Source organism: Perca flavescens, chromosome 12 (assembly GCF_004354835.1).
Source record: "Perca flavescens isolate YP-PL-M2 chromosome 12, PFLA_1.0, whole genome shotgun sequence".
Taxonomy (NCBI): domain Eukaryota; kingdom Metazoa; phylum Chordata; class Actinopteri; order Perciformes; family Percidae; genus Perca; species Perca flavescens.
Genome location: NC_041342.1, coordinates 28,455,580 through 28,475,992, shown reverse-complemented (window position 1 = coordinate 28,475,992; position 20,413 = coordinate 28,455,580). Strand labels below are relative to the sequence as shown.

Sequence of the window (20,413 nt, the reverse complement as noted above, 5' to 3'; positions counted from 1 at the left end):
CTGTTTGATGCTGCCATTTTTTAAAGTAATTGTTAATTGTTTTGCACTGTAACTTTTAGTCTTGTATTTCATACATGTCTTACTCTACTTTAGCTGTTTTTATTCTCTCATTCTATTCTCTTTAACGAATAAAAAAAAATGTTTTAACTGCTCTGTTATGTATGTTATTGTAATGCGTGTGCAGGTTCTGTAAAGATGAATGCCCACAAACCATTTAAACAGTAAGCGAGGATTTTATTCACTTCACAATAGTTTGTCCTAGTTGGAGATACAGGTGAGAAATTGTAATCACCTCAAAACAGTGGCATAAGTCTTAACACTGTGCCCCTTTAACACAAGAAAAGAATGACACATTTATGAATAAAACAAATGCCATAAAACAAACAATACAACCATAACCTTCATAAACAAATGTTATGTAATATGTAAAGCACTTTGAATTGCCTTGTTGCTGAAATGTGCTATATTATAAAGCTGCCTTGCCTTACTTCAAGGGATTGTTGACTGTCCCATGGCTGGATAGTAAGATTGAAGAGGTTTTACCATTATGTCTCTCTCTCTCTCTCTCTCTCTCTCTCTCTCTCTCTCCCTCTCTCTCAGGCTCTAGCGCAGCCAGTCTTGGTTTGGACCGGGTCCGGTGTGGAGTTCTGTCCCCGGCGACACGTCGCATCTAACCGAATAGAGCTCCTTTGTCTCTGGCATTTTATACGTGAACATTTTCCTTTCGTCCCTTTTTAAATACAGCCTTCATCGACAAGAACTGAAGTGTGTCTATTGTGTAAAGTTGTATATCAGGCGAAATTTGAACCAATACGTTCATTCATTGCGCTGGAGACGTAAAACGCGTTGACCTGCGGACCGTCGTTTTGAAGCTTGACTTAGAAACCAGTGGACTGCTGGATACGTGGTTCGTTTGTTCTTTCAACACTGTCAGACTGGACCTGCTCAGCCATTTTTTTGGCAACAACTACCTGATAATTACCTGAGGCTGTTTCTTCACAGAGAGCCGCCTGTTTTATTGTCTGCTGCTTGTGTGGAGAAATGTGGCGCGGATTCTCACTGCTGATTTTATGCTGTGCTGTAAGTGGTCTTGAGGCGAATAAAAGCGATGACCCCTCGCTTCAGAAGATGCTGTCGACCGAAGCAGCAGAGCTGGCCTCTCCGGACAAGGATGCTCCCTCCGCGACCGAAGTGGAGAGCAGTCTGCGGGGAGGGGAGCAGCATTCCGCCGGGAGAGACGCTCCCGTTGTGGGAGCGGAGGGGAGAGCTCAGCAGCCCACCGCTGAGCCTCTGGAAGATGAGCTGGATAACCAAGAGAATATCATTAGCCAGGTCGGTGTAATGTGCGCCCATATTTCCTTCATCGCCAAACTGCATACACAAACTCGTAGTTTTAATGGCAAATTGCACACATCAAACGTTCAAAACTAGCCTAGTAGAAGAAAGATTTTTACGTATTTTATTAAAAGTAGGCATCCTTTAATTCGGCATTATCCAATTTACTTAGGCCTATTAGTTTAAAAAAAGTTATTGAAGTGAAGTAAAGTGAAGTTTTGTGTGTCCCTTGCTGGCAAAAAGGGACACACAAATATAATGATGGTGGGAACTATTGAATTGCCAGAACTTCAACACAAGACCAGTTTAATTTTCCTCTCTCCACGTGACTTCGTTTGATCTCATTTGCCAACAGCCTTGTGTGTCAGATCCATGGTCAGATCACATCTCAGTGGTTACTTAGTGAACTCAGGAACATTTTCCATTCAATTCATCATGTGAAAACCACATGATTAATTCAAAGCACTTGTGCTTTTTGGACACATGTTGCTTTTTAACTGTAAACCTTAAATGTCTCATTTCCCAACATGAAAATGAGATTAAGAGACTGTAGGCTTATTAGACACAGCAGTTTTTACTTGCAAAACTAGGCCTACTGCTACTTTATTTTTTCTTTAAACACAATCCAAACCCCACAATTCGTCAGTTTGGCCTGTATGACGTGGAAATCAGACCCAGGCCTGTGTGTGCACTCCACGGCAACAGTTTGCATCAATCGTGTGGTTGGTTATGTAATATCCTTCATACTGTAAGTGCTCCAAACCAAAAAGTGCCTGTTTGTAAACGCCTGAAGCCATCTTCTTTTCAGGCAGCTCACCACTGCTGCAGCTGCAAATCATCATCCATGCTCAACTCTTTTTTTTTTTTTATTTCATTCAAGTATTGCTGCTTAATATATACCAATGATCAAATATACATTCATTTTAAAGTTGAGTAAAAAGTTAAAGTGTATTTTCTTTTTCTTCAAAGTTTCCTTTCGTCTGAACAGCCTGTGTAAGTTGAAAAAGATACTTAGAAAGAAAAAAAAAACTCTTCCTCTCTTTCAGTTGCTGGGCGATTACGACAAAGTAAAGACTGTGTCCTCAGGGTCCGACTGTGTGTGTCGCTGTATTGTTCGACCAATCAAACGCTCTGACTGCAGCGACCTGGCATCACCATCCCGGGATTTTTACACCGTGGAGACGGTTACCAAAGGAACAGACTGCAGGAAGTGTGTGTGCATGGCTCCGCCTTCAGCCGTCAACCCCTGTGAAGGGGAGTACAGGTTTAAAAAACTACATGACGCCAGCAAAGATGACATCAAGGTAGAAACACAATCACACACACAATGTCGCTTTTGTCGTTTTTTTCCTATTGGCTATTGAGGGCAAATTCTTTCTTGAATAATGCAGAGTCTGATGTTTAGGTAAAGATGATTCCCATAGGCCTAATCAAAGTTTTTGGCCTTCTCTGTCCTCCTTTCATCTTTCTGTGTCATTCCTCTCGGTGATTTTGCCTGTTTAGCTGGCGACTATTATTGACTTGTTGGAGGGCTCTCTGTACGGAATGGACTTGTTAAAGCTCCACTCTGTCACCACCAAGCTGCTGACCAGGGTGGACAACGTGGAGAAGGTGAGCACACAGACCTACACGCACAGGACACTAATCCGCTATCCATTTTAGTACGACTCTGGGTTTTATATATAATGTTTTTCATGGAGCGAATGTAAATCCAAACTCACAGAAAAAAATCTGCTTTCCAAAAGTAAGAATGCCACAGGGTGGTACATAGTGAACGGAGGTTTTCAGGCTTTCTTTAGCCAAAGACTGTAGCTTTCATGACTCACATACCATTCATTTTCATTTTCAGGATAAAAAAATAAATCTAATAGCTATATTTAGTATGGTTGCAGCCACCCAGACCTGTCTACTAAAAAATTGCATTCCCATACAATAAAACTGCATTCTCAATGACGTTTCAGCAAAAATATTTGCAGCTGAAGTTGCTTCTTTCATAGATTAATATGACAACATGACATTTCTTGAAATTATGTAGTAAATCAATGTACTTTAGAGAAGCCTGGGCTACTACTGTGGTGTTTTACAACAGGTGTTTTCAAACACAAAAATGTATATCTGCCGTGTGTCTACTAGTGTCTTATCAAGAGCATATTTTCCATGACAAAATCAAGACAACTGCACTCCGTTTTTTAGCCTATATTTGTTTAAATTTTAGTAGCTAACATCATTAAAATGATGCTGAATTAGCTGTTAGCAGGTATTACCCATGTATGTACAGACAACTACTGTAACTGATTTGAAAGGTCACCACTCTGGTATATTCTTTAGTTTGCCATTGAGTATGCCACGGTGAATCCTGCTTAGGATGGACTGTTAATGTACTGTCACCATGTGTGTGCACTACAGGCTTTTGCCCGTAATTTTACTGAGAAAGCAAGAGAGAAAGAACGTGTGAAGGAAAGAGCAAAAGAGAAAGAGAAGAAGGCTCAGCAGAAAAAAAAGAAAGTGAATGATTTGGAGCGTGCAGGACAGAAAAGTGGAGCAGCTGCCTACGGCAACAAACAGGTATTACCTGTCTGAAAATCTGCGTGTTACATGTCAGAAGCAAAGACAAAACCAAATATTGTCTCAACTGAAAATCCCATATTCTTTCTAAAGTATACAGAAATGTGCTTGTTCTGTCGCAGAAGAATCCTGAAGGTCCGCTGAAGAAGAACGAACAGCATGATGGTCTTGAACAACAACCACCAACCAGGAATAAGACAGGAACTCAAAAGCCAATCAAAGACCAGACAGAGCCAAAGCAGCCAATCAAAGACAAGAACAGCATGGTCATCAGGGGTGTGACCTTCTACAAGGCAGAGGAGAGCTACAAAGAGGAGGATGAGGAAGAGAAAGGAAAACATAGTAAGTCTAACATACCCTTATTACTGTAATGCTTTTATGTCACATTATGTTTTTATTATTTTATTTATTTATTTAAGGACAATGCACATTTAATGAACATGTACAGCAGTACACGTAAAAGTGCCAGATTATAGCCCAAAGGCTAATTTCCATCTGTAGTCCCATGTCGATAAAATGTTACGAGTTGATGGCAACAACCTGAAGTATTTGTCTCCTAACCTGTCAGGATGGATGTTTTTTTGTAGACACAGTTTGCTCCTGATGATTATTTGTAAACTTGTACACATATATTAATGGATGATACATCATATTTCACTGTAGTTTTGTGCCAATTGCTGATCATATTGACTATCAAGGTTTTACATTTTATTTTTATTCAACCTTTACGTATACAGGTATTCTCATTGAAAAAATGGGTAGATACGACACAAAGTTACAGACAGACAGAACATTCTTACAAAGACAAAATAGCACACAAGTCATAAAAGTACAAAAAATGCCAAGTACGTTTATACACTATGAACAAGAGCAAACCCCCACAGTGGCTCTCTCCAGATTTCATGATGATACACACCAAATTCCATTCTCAAATGTAAGACTTTAAAGTTTCTTTTCTTTAAGGTTTATTTAAATTTGGCTATTTAGAGGAACTTCAGAATACACTTACTACGAAATCCACATGAACTACTCTTCTCATCGGCATACATTAGATCCACTGCACAGCACTTATTTCAAACACTAAATCCTTCAGCACGAGCCTGTTAACAGTACAGACAACGATATGTTTACTTGTCTCTCCTCTGCTCCCTGTGTGCAGCGTGATACCGTGTGGGTAAGCCCCCGTGGTTTAAAGAGAGGGAAATAATAAGTGTGGCACTATAAAATAAAAGTCCCCTGAAAATAAATATAAGTAGCCATTTGAAATTGTTTTTTAAAATAAATTGCATTTATTTATTTACCTATATAGACTCATTTATATATTTATATTTACATTTATTTATATATTTATAGCCTCATTTATTTATTTTAGAATGTATTTCATAGGCATATTTATTTATTTATTTAATATTGAATAAAATTGGCATTCCATACTTGGCAATCTCATTTATTAACCCTTGTGTTGTCCTTGGGTCAAATTTGACCCGTTGTCAAAGTTTTTTATATCAGAAATATGGGTTTCTTTGAACCAAAATGCCCAAATATAACATGGATGCATGGATGTACGTTGTATGGAACCCATATAACAATCTTTCCAGGTAAAATTAATGATTACTTTTATTGAATTTTGGGTGTTTTATTCAATTTTTATAACATTTGAAAAACACGTTTAAATGGTTTTAAAACAGTATTCTGAGTGATCCTTTTCTCTGTGATCCGTTTATCCTAACTATTAGTCAAAAATATTTCATAATTTCTGCCTTTTTAACTCAAAACTTAGGTATAATGTCATTTAAGTTAGGTTTATTGACCATGAATTTAAAACAAAACGTTGAAAAAATGACAAAAACGTTTTAAAAAGGGTCCAAAGCATAAAAAAAGAGCCAAAAATGCTTAAAAAAGCAGCAAAAATTCAATTTCACTTTTGACCTGGATGGACAACAAGTTCATGGTGGAAGAGACAACAACACAAGGGTTAATACCATCTTCTGAAAAATACAGTTCACTGTCAAAACAAAACAAAACAAAAACCATAAATTAACAAAAAAGCCTTAATAATGTTCAGTTCAAATCTGACAGCTACAGCAGGCAGAGAGAACTGTTTGAAAAAACTTTATTCAGCATAAAACTGTCTTTTCTTCTTCATTTTACTTCTTTTACAGCAACTCTAACTACAAATGTATCGGTGGACTTACTGATCTCTAACCCGCTCCCACCTACCAGGACCATCCCCACCAAGCGTCCAGGACCTACAACCACTGGTAGCACCCAACCAGACTTCCAGGACCCATCAAGGAGACTGAGCAGGCCAGCGCCCACCCAGCAACCAACAGCTCCCCCAACTACCACCCAACAAACCACAACTCCAACAAAACCAGTTCCCACCACCATCAAACCAACGACTAAATTAACTACAAAATCAACAACAACCAAACTGACAACTACTTCCCAACAAACTACAGCTACTACACAGCCTACCCGGCACGCCAATCAGGATACCACCTCACGCTCAGATACTAATATAAATCCACCCACTGATGCGTCTCCCACAGCAGAGTCTCGGCCAGGACCCAAAAGTCGACTCAGCTGGACGGAGAACCCCGCTGACCAACCAAAGACCACAAAAAAACCTGGTAGATATAAGACATGTTTTAGGAGTTTTATCATTAAGAATAAGTGTAAATTGTATTTTAGAGTCTTGACTCACAGTGTCACCTTCTTGCAGCAGTGTGTAAGGACACATTAGCCAGTATCTCTGAACCGGTTCAGCAGAACTCTTACGGCCTTAGTGACGGAACCTGGATGAGAGATGCTCGCGGCCATGGCAACGTCATCTACCTTACTAATGGTCACTATGGCAACAACCTCCTAGAGTTCCGAGACATGGACACCTTCAAATCAGGTATAGGAGTCGTTTCTTTGTGTGTGTATGTGTATGTGTGTGCATGTGTATGTGTGTGTCTGTGTGTCTGTGTGTAGAAGGTAATGAAGCCATAATCTACAGTATTTCCCACCATGCCAAGCCATTTAGCCTGAGGTCAAAGTCATTGTACTGCTTATTAAGTGCAGAGAGCCAGTAAAATATAAAAAAAATATTTTCTATTGATACTAAAGGTCATGTTGTGGATTGTGACCAGCTGCATATGTTTTCTGTGTGCTCTTACTACTCAGGTCAGGCAAGTAATTCATACAAGCTGCCCTACAGTTTCACTGGAACAGGCCACGTCGTGTTTAATGGAGCGTTCTACTACAACCGTGCCTTCAGCAGGGACGTCATCAGATATGACCTGAGACACAGATATGTAGCTGCCTGGACCACACTACATGATGCTTTACTGGAGGAGCAAGTTCATAGGACACAAACTGAAGTAAGACCCATGGTATACTGGACAAGAAACACTGTATGATGATTTACTCGTGGAATATACACTCGGGACACTTTAAAGGGTCATAATGGGTCAGTCTGGGGAACAAAAACACTACAAATCACTAGAGTTCAAAAGGTCAAATAGCGAGGAGCAGAACAACTGCTGTAGTTTTGTTTCCTGTTCATTTCAATTCATATTACAACTGAAATATGTCTGTATTTTACTGTTACCTTACCCTGATAAAAGTGGGGGAAAAACCATCAAAGGAGTTGTTCAATATTCTGGGAATTGCATTCATTTTTTTGTTTCAGAGAGTGAGATGAGAAGATCAATGCCACTCTCATGTTTGTGCGTTAAGTACAGAGTTGCAGTTTGGACAAATAACTTACATTGATATAAAGTGAAAACTAACACACCAGTGCACAGCAGCAGAGCTGCGCCTCCGTCATGTTGAACTTAAGGTGATTACCCGCCAGTAAAAGCTCCCGCCTACAAAGTGCAGTAAAAAAAAAGTTAAACAAAGTCATTTTTCATTCTATTGTCATATATTTAATGCCTACCGAAATGGCCTATGCTGAACAATGAAAAAATATCATATATATATATATATATACAGTACAGGCCAAAAGTTTGGACACACCTTCTCATTCAATGTGTTTCTTTATTTTCATGACTATTTACATTGTAGATTCTCACTGAAGGCATCACAACTATGAATGAACACATATGGAATTATGTACTTAACAAAAAAGTGTGAAATAACTGAAAACATGTCTCATATTTTAGATTCTTCAAAGTAGCCACCCTTTGCTTTTTTTGATAACTCTGCAAACCCTTGGTGTTCTCTCAATGAGCTTCATGAGGTAGTCACCTGAAATGGTTTTCACTTCACAGGTGTGCTTTGTCAGGGTTAATTAGTGAATTTTTGCCCTTATTAATGGGGTTGGGACCATCAGTTGTGTTGTGCAGAAGTCAGGTTGATACACAGCCAACAGCTCTATTGGACAACTGTTAGAATTCATATTATGGCAAGAACCAATCAGCGAAGTAAAGAGAAAGAAGTGGCCATCATTACTTTAACAAGTGAAGGTCAGAGAAGGTGTGTCCAAACTTTTGGCCTGTACTATATATATATATATATATATATATATATATATATATATATGTGTGAACCAAGTGTAATCAGACCAGAACAGACCTTGCCACAAAGCAGTATGTTGCGCCTTTGGTATAATGTTATTTTACAAGACGAAGAGAGCGTGCATGTTTGTGTTTTGCCGTGCTGTGCTTGTACTTCCCAGTAACAAGCAGTTAGCCGCCAGCTAACAACACAGTTGTGCGGTGAGGGAAAAAAGTATGAACAGGTTTTGAGGGGCGCCTTGTTTACCTTGTTTTCTTTTTGGCGAATCGTATTTCTGTCCACCGTTTTTCAGAGCCGCGGTCACGCCATCTACTCTTCAGAAACATCTCCACTTTAAAATCGATTGTGTGGGAGCTGACAGGAACATCACGGTGCATTCAGGTGCTCCGTAAACCCTGAAATCTACTGAATACACAGCTGGCTGTGAAGGTTGTTTACAACAGGAACGTTTCTAAGTTTTCTTTTTTAATTTCCCATGTTGAAATACATACATCTGTCATTACTTTCTTGTTCCTTCAATGCAGCATTTTTACTGATTATATGCTAAAATCATATCAATACAAATAAAAAAAAATTGCTTTCAGCAAACCCCAAATTTCTTGTACAATAGGTCCTCAAGAACTTCTGTGATGATTTTCAAGTTTTTTTTAGAGCAGCATTTTTTAATAATTAAGTGCTAAAGTCATATCCCATATCCATACATTGCTATATAGGTATATTTAAAAAAAAAACTTAAATAAAAAATATAACCGAATGCTCTGCTATGTCATGCTCTGCACTTGTCCTTTGTCAATCACATGCCTGAAAAAGTCGGGGGATAATTACTTTATTTCTTGGTTCATCTCTACCAGCGACACCTAACACATACAAGTAGTTACATGATCCATTGTTAATCTAAAAGTACTGATTATAGCCGTAAAGGCTATTCTTTTACATATTTACTTTTCAATAGTCGGTCCTCTGTTAATTACAGCATGTTTTATTTTCCAGGTGGAGTTTGCTGTTGATGAGTCTGGCTTGTGGCTGCTCTACCCCGCTGTGGACACAGAGGGTTTCCACCAGGAAGTAATCCTGCTCATCCACCTGCGCTCCCGAGACCTGCAGCCAATACAGACCTTCCGCACAGGTCTTCGCCGCGGTCGTTACGGAAACAGCTTCCTGGTGTGCGGCGTGCTTTATGCAGTGAACAGTATGGAGGATCGCTACGCTAATGTGACGTACGCCTTTGACACACACACGCTCACACACACTGTGCCGAGTCTGGCGTTCACGAACATGCACGCACACACCTCTCAGCTGGCTTACTGCCCACTAGTAAAGAAACTGTACGCATGGGACAATGGACATCAGATGACGTATGATGTCGTCTTCGCTTATTAGAACAATCAACGGACACATACAGTAGTTGGAAGATTGAACAACAATTTAGCATCTCCAGCAAACTAAGCTGAGGACAGAGGAAATAAGATAATAACTGAACAGATATTTGATCAATGTTTTGTATCTGAATGACTGTGGATCCATCTAACTGAATGTGTTGACCTCAGCTGCTGCTTTGTCACACACACAAAAGTCAGTATCAAGCAGCAACATATTCACATTTAAGAGAAAACAAAAAAAAAGGGTTATATGAAGGAATATAAATACATGTATTCACATATTTCTTTCCAAAGATTCCTCTGAATTAAAAACTATGTATATCTTTCCATCTGCATATTCAGATTGTGATTTAGAAATCACTGTGGACAACGTATTCTCATGAACGGTTTCGTACGATATTGTGCGAAAATGTATGCACATCAATTTGTATGATATCCTACGAAATTAGGCGACCACCTGCTGGTCATATCGCGATGGCTACAGAGCTCCATCAGCTGTCGCTCCTATCAGTGACGGTTGAGTTTAGCTGACAAAAGGTTACTGTGAGCCAGTTACAGGGCTCTGAGAGATGAGATGTCCTTTCAGGGGCCGTGACGGTTGAGTTTAGCATACAAAAAGTGAGCGACGTTTAGTTTAGGCACCAAAAAAGTTTAGGAAAAAGATCGTGGTTTGGATTTAAATACTCCGGAGGAACGATCAGGCGTTTCCTCGGTGGAAGTCTTTTGTTTTCGCCGGGAAGTGAACTCTGCTACCTGGCTTCAAAGCACTGTGTTTTATGACCCACCCATCCACCCTGACCTCCTCCCTACGTGGTCAAAAGCATTCTTACACAGCAGCACACACATTATGTGGTGCATAAAATAGTTGGAATACGTAAAAGTTAATGCTTGACAAGGTGTCCATTGTCAGGAATTAATGGACAACGGAGGAGGCATGAATCATCCGACGCGCGGGGCCTACTAAAATGGCCTGCTGTAGGTCCTTCCTGCAGATCATGGTATAAATACGAATTACAGTGCATTACTTATCGTAACTATATGTACAAATGGTTCATGAGACCAGCCTGCTAATGGCTCTAAAAATGCTAATAATTATCCTGTTAATCCCATTCTTCAAGAACATGCGGTTGCAGCAATTCAGTTTTTGGGAAATAACACACTTTCTCACATCATGTTTATTTTTCATAAATGATGATCACTGTGGAGGAGCGTTCTCCATACAGTCTGTACACACTTTAATTTCACATAGAAAAACACAATGCTCACTGAAGCCTTCTGCCTCTAAACACAGATCAGCCTTTGATTTCTGTTATGACCTTCCATAAGTTCAGTGCTTATAGGAGTTCTTAGTTCTCAGCTGCAGCTTTAAGGCTACAGGGTATGAGCCTGTGTTGATTTGTTTACCTTTTTGTTTAGTTGAAAAAATCTTAACTCCACTAACTAGCTTGTTTATAACTTCTATGCTGGGTCGGGTTGCCGCTAGGACAGGTCGGGTGAAAAGATGTCATTGATTGCATTGTGGGATTTGTAGGATCAAGTGTTTTGGGGACAAAAAGTTAAAATATCTTGGACTCTTCTCCATCAATTTTGACAATATTTTAAATCTGTCTCTTGTGAATCACCTAACTTTATGGCAGTGCAACAGTTAAGTGTGGAGTTTCCCTTTCAAGGGGCTGTACCCGAAATACTGGAAAAAAAAACAGCGGGCTGGGATTGCCTCCACACGACAATTCCCCAATACATGAAATAACTATGTTTTTTTTTTTCACAGCCACATGCACTAACATGCACGTAATGATACGAAACCTCAGATCACAACACACAGAGGGAGTGTGACTTCATTCTCTGCTCAGGTCACCATTACTCCACTATATCTTTACATAGAAAATAGTTGTTTACTGCTATATTAACGTGCTGAGTGTTCCCTTTAAGACCGCCATGAAAGAACTCTGAACTCATTTTGCTGTTGTGTTAAGTAAATTCATTAATCATGTATTCACAACATGTGCCATAAAGGCTTATGCCACGAAAAACATCATATGGTTCATATGTTCAATAAGCTACTGTAATAGTGCCAAGTCAGAAACAGATTGTCAGGTAAAACCAGATTTGACCAATCATGTGACTTTTTACCTTTGCATATTGACCATGTAATCATTTGCCAATGAGCTATAAGAGACACATTTTTACGTGCCCTGATGAAAGCCTTAAAGGCTGAAACGAGCATATTTTAATGATTTAGCCAAGAAGATATTAAAGCCTTTTAAACTTTACCCTCTTGAGTGCCTCAGTTTCCTTCAACCTTTTAAAACTAGTAGGATCCCCTAACTGAAGAGCACCAGAGGAACACTCCCTACACACCCGAGCAGCACTCCATGCAGACCGCAGTGTGACTAAAATCAGACTATCTAATGACTAAAGACCAGAGTGTAAAAACTGACTCTGATAATGTGTTAAGATACAGATACTTCATACTGTAAGTGCCTTTATTTTCAGTATGTAATGAAGCAGTAGCCTTTTTTTATATGGTCAAAGTCTATAATGTGTTTTTTTTTTTTTTTTTTTTTGGTATGTCTGCTTAGCGTGTTGCATATTAACCTAAACTCCAGTCCAGTAATGTTCTTATCATAAGGTTTTATTACAGGTGGGAACAGGAAAGGAAGCTCTAACCCTGGTACCGTTGGTGCTTCATCTGCCATTGAAGTTCATTCATCTAAAACCTTTTTCAAACTAGCACATGCTCCACACTGCTTTGCTTGTTGAAGAAAATCCCAAGACAAGGTTGATTTTAACTGCTTTACCTTTTTGTTTTGTTAATTTATAATAAAATATTTCAAAAAGATTAAGGTGAACAAGCTCTAGTCTTCTCCCCTTTTTTTCTGTCCTGTTCATGTCCAGCCTGCTGTGGACATTAGTTCTTGGGTTGATTTAGTTTTCCTGGAAGCATGTGGAGCCACTGGAAGGATCCCAGGATGGAAAACAAGCCCCAGCCAGATGCTGGTGAACCTCCGACTGGGAATGCTCAGGACATAGAGACCCTCTACATGTTAGAGAGTCTCATGTAGGTTCCTATAAAATCATTACTGGTGGTGTTTGATAAGACTTTATCACAGAGAGCCTTTTCCATTCCTGTCTGGTTTGTTAGGCCCAGCCCAGCTCTCTCTGGATCGGATCAGCCCATATCCACTCAAAACAGAATGAGTATGCACTAAAATTATTAACACATATATAAGAATAACACATTTTCAAAGCAGATGAACAAATAGAGAGTTAATACCTAGTTTATAAGGCCTCTGCTCCAGTCTGCCAGCGTCTGACACGTGTTTGCTAATGTACTCTCCAGAAAACTCAACCTGGCATGTTCACAAACTTTCAAGGGAAATTTTACTTGCAAAATAATTCCTGGCTCCTTATCTTACTGTAATGGTACAATCTAACCTGCAGTGTGTTTTTGCAGCAGTTGCAAATAATACAACACAGTTCAAATGAAGTAGGATATTATTAGACTAAAAAATACAAAATATATGAACAACATAAACAACAAAATGCATGACTTAGAGCGAAATGTTCGAGTAAAGCTGATTGGATCCTCTGGAGATGACATCAAAAGTTATATAACCTTCATGTTTATGTGGTGTGTGTGTGTGTGTGTGTGTGTGTGTGTGTGTGTGTGTGGTGGTAAGTGACCACCTAGCAGGATACAGAAGAAAGGCGCCCATTCACATCAACTGCATACTCAAACAGGCTCTCCAAGCTGAATGTGTGTGTTCTGTATAACTGTCTTCAAACCACTTGGTCTAAATGTCTGAAAGCATGAAGACCACACACACACACACACACACACACACACACACACACACACACACACTCCATAAAACACAGTGCTATCTGTCCAGGTCCACAAAGCAGAATGTCTGATTTACAACGCGTGCTTGTAGACTAGAGGCTAAATATCAGAGGCAGAAGAAAGGAAGAGGAATGAAGTACAAACAAGGTTATGCAACTCAGAATTTAAAGTGAGACCAGAGGAAGCTTGTGGGGCTTTTATGGTATGTAAACATATTCGTAAGGTTCAGCGTCATCAAAGTTTATGAAAAGCAAAAATGATAAAGGTAATATTCTGTGATAGGACATGACTGTGTTTTGGATTCCCGGTTGGTTGCAGCAACTGAAAGTGAAGCATGTACTCTAAAGACAAGGCTGGTGTAGTTCTATATATTCTTCTTAATGTCAACAAATCTCATGAAAAGACCAAAACCAATTAAAGCTGCGAGCAGCGATGGACGGGCCCTCGCGCCTCTGCGCGCGTCGGGGTTACCGGCGGACGCCGCTCCTTGCGACCGTGCATTTGCGCGGCACTCAGACGCCACAAACCGTCACCAATGAAAAGGGAACTCCCCGCCGAGTTCAACGATACCTCACACAAGACTCTACGTCATATGGTTCATTAGCATAGGGGGCGGGCCAAACCAGCTGAGATGAATGATACCTCACACAAGACTCTACCTTAAATGGGTCAGCATGTATGAAAGGGGGCGTGGCTTAAACATAGGGGGCGGGCCAAACCATCAGCAATGAAGAAGGAAGTCTCTGCTGAGTTCAATGATACCTCACACAAGGGTATACCTTAAACGGTTCAAATGTTATGAAAGGGGGCGTGGCTTATGCATAGGGGGCGGGCCAAACCATCACTAATAAAGAAGGAACTATCTGCTGAGTTCAATGACACCTCACACAAGACTCTACCTTAAATGGTTCAAATGTTATGAAAGGGGGCGTGGTCTGAGTAAGTGGGCGTGGTAATATTATAGGGGGCGGCTCAGTATCACACGTAGACCACACATTCTGAGTTTCATGCAAATCGGATGATGTTTGTCATATAAGGCAGATTTCCTGTTGCCAGCTGGGGGCGCTATGACCAAAAGTCAATTTTGGCCTGTAGGTGTCCTCAGGCCTGGACCCTTGTCAATTGTGAGAAATTTCGGGCAGATACGACAACGTACACTCAAGTTACAACAACTTCTTTGTTCATAGCTAAACACTCAAAATGTCACGCCCACACCGTCTGACGAAAAGTTTTTCTTTTAATAACTTTTCATCGTTAAGGTGTTGGGATGGTACAGACCAAGCTTGAAGTCCATCGGATGAAATCTCTAGGAGGAGTTCGTTAAAGTATAGCACCTTGACTTTTAGGTCTACTTCCTGTTGCCACTTGGGGGCGCTATGACTTTAAGTAAATATCGGCCTTTATTTGTCCTCAGGGTTGGACTCTTATGAATCCTGAAAAGTTTCGAGGTAATCGGACAACGTACACTCGAGTTACACCCACTTCCTGTTTCGGCGGTGAAACGCACAAAATGGCCGCCCCGCCACGGCCACGCCCTATGACGAAATTTTTTTCTTTTAACAACTTTTCATCTTTAACGTCTTACGATGGCACAGACTGAGTTTGAAATTGATCGGATGAAATCTCTAGGAGGAGTTCGTTAAAGTACGACATGTGGAAATGGCCAAAATCGCACTAATTTCGAACATTTAATTCAAAATGGCGGACTTCCTGTTGGGTTTAGGGTATGGCTCTAATGAAGGTTTTTGTACATCTTGACATGTGTGTGTTTGACATGTAACATATGTGTATGATATGTGTATCATATGTGTTTCGTGAGTCTACGTTAAACACACTGCAGGGGCTCAATTTTCTTAACTTTCTAGGGGGCGCTAGAGAGCCAGTTTTGTGCGCCTATTCCCGAAACCGCCAAATTTGGTGAGTTTTTGAATATGTTAAGCCCCTCAAAAAGCCAATTCATTTGACGGGAAAATAATAATAGAAAGAAACAATAATTCCTTCAGTTTCAATAGGGCCTTCGCCGCTGTCGGCGCTCGGGCCCCAATAATGTGTAAATCTCTCAATAGTTCTGACTTCCCTGCCCTGTCTGTTGCTCTCAGTCTATCGGTTCCTACTTTAAAATCATACTTTAAAATTCCATTTTTCAACCATATTAGATTTATTAACTTTCCACACTGTCGACCCAGGAGAGAAGGAGGGAATAGGAGGGGGCAAAGAGGAAACAGAAAGGAATAGATTGGGCGGTGAGAGGAAAGTCTGGAATAAACTGAGAAGTAGTTAACAAACGCTCAGTAATTTCACTGGGCACTGTAGTTTCACTTAACGTTACTCATACAGGAACAAATAATGCATCTGTCAGGGACTTTTTTTCAGCGGCGGATTAATCCACATTTGGTGCTCTAGTGAGTATTTGGGGCATTATGTGGGATTGAGTCAAAATAAACTACAGTTTGTGTGTTCCTGGTAATGAAGGAACATGTCATCCATTGAAACAGTGTGACTCATTGATGTGGTTTTACAGTTTTTTGGAGCTACAACAATGGAGCTCTAGAGAGGAATGAGATTTATCAGGCTTTGATCCACATTGATGTTAGTAGATACATCATTGTTTGTTTTAGTCTGCACATTGGATTTGTTAATGACAAGAAAACTATGGCATAACTAGTAAACTAATTCTACAGACAACCTGGCAACTTTTAACACAATATGCTGGAATATATCTATTCATGGATTCAGAGGAATATTACCAGAGCCAGCTGTAGGTCCTTGCCAGAATGTCTTTAGTAGGCTGTGATCAACTTTTCCTGCATAGGATGCAGGAAGGGATCTCCATTGCTGCACACTGGATGATGGGCCAGTTCCTCTGATTTATTTTCATTTTTAATTTGAACAGCTTGGTTGCTTTATTTACGTCAGAGCTGGTTATTTATAACAGTTTCTGATTTAAAAGGTTAAACAAAAGAACCAGTCTAATTATTATTTTTCTCATGCTACTATTACAGTAATGCCCTTTTAAAATGTTGTGTCACCACTCCAAGATGCTCCTGTTATGCTGCACTTTTACATACAGACAAGACAATTCATGAATCAAATATTGATCCAGGATCATTGCACAATGGTGCTCAGAGATAAAACCAAAAACAGTTGGTCAACTGTCCCTGCTCTGATTAAGTGTTAAGCCTCATGATCAAACCTAAAACGTTTCTAAAGTTGACATGCAACCAGCGAAGAGCAGCTAGAACCTGTGATGTGACATGTGTGTCCTGATTTTTTAGCCTCGCTGTAGACTTTTGGAGTTGTGGGCTGAGGCAGATGGGTGATTTTCTGTAGTGATCAAACATGATGCCATTTGGAGCGTGCAAAACCAATCCAAGGCTTTTATCATCGCCTTGTCAGTTACACAACCTGGCTCATAACAGCAGAGACATCCTGCAACATTGACTGCAGGACACATCCTTCTGAACAGCATTTGGGATGGAGATTTTCCTTGAACCCACGGGGGGGACAAGTCCCATATGCACATTAAGAGGAAGTAGGTCGTACATCTGAATATGTTAAACATTTTTGGGAGATCCTGCTATTTCTTTTGACTGTGGCAGGCTAGATGATGCAGTACTTAGGGTAGAGAGACAGGAAGTGGAAGTTTTTTTTCTGAACTAATCTTAACCTACAGTATGACTGGAACAAAGAAAACACCAGCTGCAGGGAGAGGTCTCACTCTACTTCACTTTCTGGCATTTTTCTTTGCTTTCTACTTACAGCAGCTTTACGCACAATTTTGTGTCCAAATTCCCAATAAAAAATGTGATTAAGAGAAATACAACATGATACATTGTTATAGATTAAACTACCCAACAGCTACAACAATACAATTCTGCTCATGCAGCGTTACTGTCATATCAAAGTTATGGGCAGGTGTTGCAAAGCTAAGCTAACCAGGGCTCGTATAATAAAGACACACAGCTGCTAAAAGTTAACCTATCTTGCAACGTTAATCCCCCTCTCTTCTTTTCCCTACGTGTTGCGTCTAACGTGAGAATGCCGGGATAATTGTATGTCTTTCCTACCTCTAGAGGGGTCTGTGCTGTGTTAAACTGACTCACCCAGACACTGCATGGTTTAGCGTCTGAAGATGGCTGCTGCTCCGTTGCAACCATTTCCTCGATCAATCTCTTACACACCTGCAAATCTGGGTTATCAACATCACACAAACACGCCTCCCCTCATGTCTTGTGTCAGCATCAGCCCTTTTAGCTAACTACTCAAAAAACACTAAACTGATATCATAACAGCAGGTTACACTGAACAGGTAAAGTATGCGGAGCGTTTGCGGAGTGGATGCTGCAACACTACGCTTCCCTGAAATCAAAGAAACTGGCTACATCAGGATGAGAGCAGCACGTTAGTAATGAGTATCCCCTCTACAAGCGTAAAAATAGGCCAGTCTCCTATTTATGTTTATTTATGACTGCTATACTCAGAGTTTTCAAAATGGCCACCTCACATCTTCCTAAGACCATTGTTTAATGTAATTAAACCCATATTTTATGGTTTTTGTGCTGATTGTCAATGCACGGTATTTCAATCCTTACACAACAAACTGTGTAACAATACAACCTTGATGACATGTGCACTCACAAGTCCTTAACATGGGATCCTCTCCCATCGCTGCCATCCATCCCATACGATGGTCATGTGAAGGACAGGTTCACAATTCTTCAAGTCAAGTTAAAAGAGTACTCCACTTATTTAGTACCGCACTCCTATAACACTGTCAGGCTCACAACGGACAAGGATCCAAACCGTGGTAACAGAACTAGAACTAGAGATATTGGCTTATTTTTTATTCCACGCATTCTCCATAGTGAAACATTTAGGTGGAAAATGAAGAGATCAAAAGGTTTTAAGGTTTTTAAGGTTTAAATATTTTGGTTGCACATGTTATGAAATACAGAGACTTTGGTTTAGCTTCCAGCCAGACCTCCAATGCTTGTAGAGAGGAAACATTAGAAAGCAGAGGAGAGGTGAGTGATGAAAAGAAAGCAAGCAGAGGTAAAGAGAGGAGGAGAGTGGTGGAAAATAATAAGAGGGCAAAGGGAAATGGAGAAGCAGAGATGAGGAGGAGGAGAAGGAGACAGGAGAGAGAGCTAATGTGTCTCCCAGACATGAGATTTCAACATCTGGTTTGTTACTCTGAGCATCACAGACAGACAGTAGAGATAAATACAACTGTAGTGCTTCCAGAAATTTGTCATTGTTTTGGTCCATACAAAATTATGGACGTAACATAAAATGACAAGCAGCTCAGGTAGCTTATAGAGATATTAAACTGAAGAATTGGATGATGTTGTATCACACTGAAATCAATCACAATGGAAAATCATTTTGTTTGCCATGTCTGTCTGCATCCAGTGCTTGAGGATGTAGTAAGAATGAGAAATACACAAATAGCTCATTCTGGAAAGTTGCAAAAGAGTTCTTGCATGAATCTGCAAATATTGCACTTTTGACAGACTCCCACAGTTTACTGCCAAAAACCTTTTACATTCTTTTGAATAATGACCGTAACAGCAAGTAGTTAAAATCACTTTTCCTGTGAGTTCAATCAGAGCAGCAGATCTTTCCTGTGTGCTTTTAAAGTGGTTCTCCCATGAGGCCAGACACAGAAACCTCAGAGTCACAGGGTCAGGGCTTTGAATGTGACTCACATCCTTCATCGTGTCACTCCTTCGCTCTCCTGCTGTTGTTCCCGTAACTCTTCATTGGATAAGGTTACAGGAAGCAGGTTAATGAAAGTGTCTGGTGTAGGCAATAAGCAAAGCTACAGTGTCAGACATCCACATGAAATCTCTGCTTACTTATAATGCTACTAACTAGTCCAGACTGCAGCAGGACACATCTGCTGTATTAATCTGATCTAATTTTCTCCAAAGGCAGCCACGTCCCCTCCTTCCTACACTCTCTTGCATCTTTGTGCAAGAAAATGAGAACAATAACTTGCTCAGTATGTAGAAGTGTACCTAACAATGATTGTTAAGTCCAGTCTATTTTAAAGCTCACTATGCAGAAGTAGGCTAACTGTAACACAAATGTGCAGGAAAGTGGTTAAAGTCATCATTAAAAGATTTATATCAGCCCAATGCAGCATTAAACCTTTTTTTTCTCAGTTGTTTTTACACAATCATCAAATGAAAAGCATTATTCTGCAAAACACTGTGCAATTCTCAAATATATAGCTCACTTTCTTACAAGAGCTTATGCATTTCTTGTTGCTTGACGTAGTATGGAGAGCGACAATGGTAGGGAGTAGTGCTAAAGACCAAGGCAGGTTGGGGTGATAGATGGGTCACACAACACACCCTTATTACAATTGTCATGAAGGGTGAACTTATCTATAGAGACCTGAACTGTTTTTTTTGTACCAGGCTGTCAACATGTTGAATTCTGCTGTAAAGGTTATTTTAACATGAGGATGGGGTTTCACTCCCTTTTGGAGCCAGCATCAAAAGGCCACTAGATGAACTGCACACATGTACATTTATAAATTAAGAAATGTAAACAGACAGATCTAATATAAATCACTCAACAGAGAGCTAATCGGCTCCTGGCTTAACTCCGTATTTGCACAGATATGGGATTAATGTCTTATTAATAATCGTCTCATGTAACTCTCAGAAAGAAAATGAATACACATATTTTGCAACTTTTCTTTTAAAGATGTAAAACTGTGCTTTGTGTGTAATGCTACTAACCATCATCAACAAATGTGAACTAATAG

General features: G+C 40.0%; 1 protein-coding gene across 4 annotated transcripts; it reads left to right on the top strand.

The window, feature by feature from the left end:
* The first annotated feature begins 590 nt into the window (after positions 1-590).
* olfml2bb (olfactomedin-like 2Bb) lies at positions 591-12,630 on the top strand. 4 transcript variants are annotated; one of them, XR_003693999.1, is made up of 10 exons: positions 591-1,332; positions 2,382-2,639; positions 2,839-2,946; positions 3,742-3,900; positions 4,023-4,242; positions 6,063-6,533; positions 6,626-6,802; positions 7,072-7,268; positions 9,400-11,641; positions 12,433-12,630. XR_003693999.1 is itself a non-coding variant. In XM_028594243.1 (10 exons), the coding sequence occupies exons 2-10, from the start codon at positions 1,042-1,044 to the stop codon at positions 9,787-9,789; spliced, it is 2,271 nt and encodes a 756-aa protein (XP_028450044.1). In that variant the 5' UTR covers positions 591-907; positions 1,003-1,041; the 3' UTR covers positions 9,790-12,630. The 4 variants fall into 4 exon arrangements, 3 of the variants coding, with proteins under 3 accessions (XP_028450044.1, XP_028450045.1, XP_028450043.1); XM_028594243.1 differs by having other exon boundaries at positions 591-907; positions 1,003-1,332; positions 9,400-12,630; XM_028594244.1 differs by having other exon boundaries at positions 4,026-4,242; positions 9,400-12,630.
* The last annotated feature ends 7,783 nt before the right edge of the window (positions 12,631-20,413 follow it).

Excerpts from the sequence above, each read along its gene's own strand:
- olfml2bb (XM_028594243.1), top strand. The coding sequence starts at position 1,042 with ATGTGGCGCGGATTCTCACTGCTGATTTTATGCTGTGCTGTAAGTGGT. Across the intron at positions 2,640-2,838 it reads CCAGCAAAGATGACATCAAG|CTGGCGACTATTATTGACTT; the intron begins GTAGAAACACAA and ends TTGCCTGTTTAG. Across the intron at positions 2,947-3,741 it reads GGGTGGACAACGTGGAGAAG|GCTTTTGCCCGTAATTTTAC; the intron begins GTGAGCACACAG and ends TGTGCACTACAG.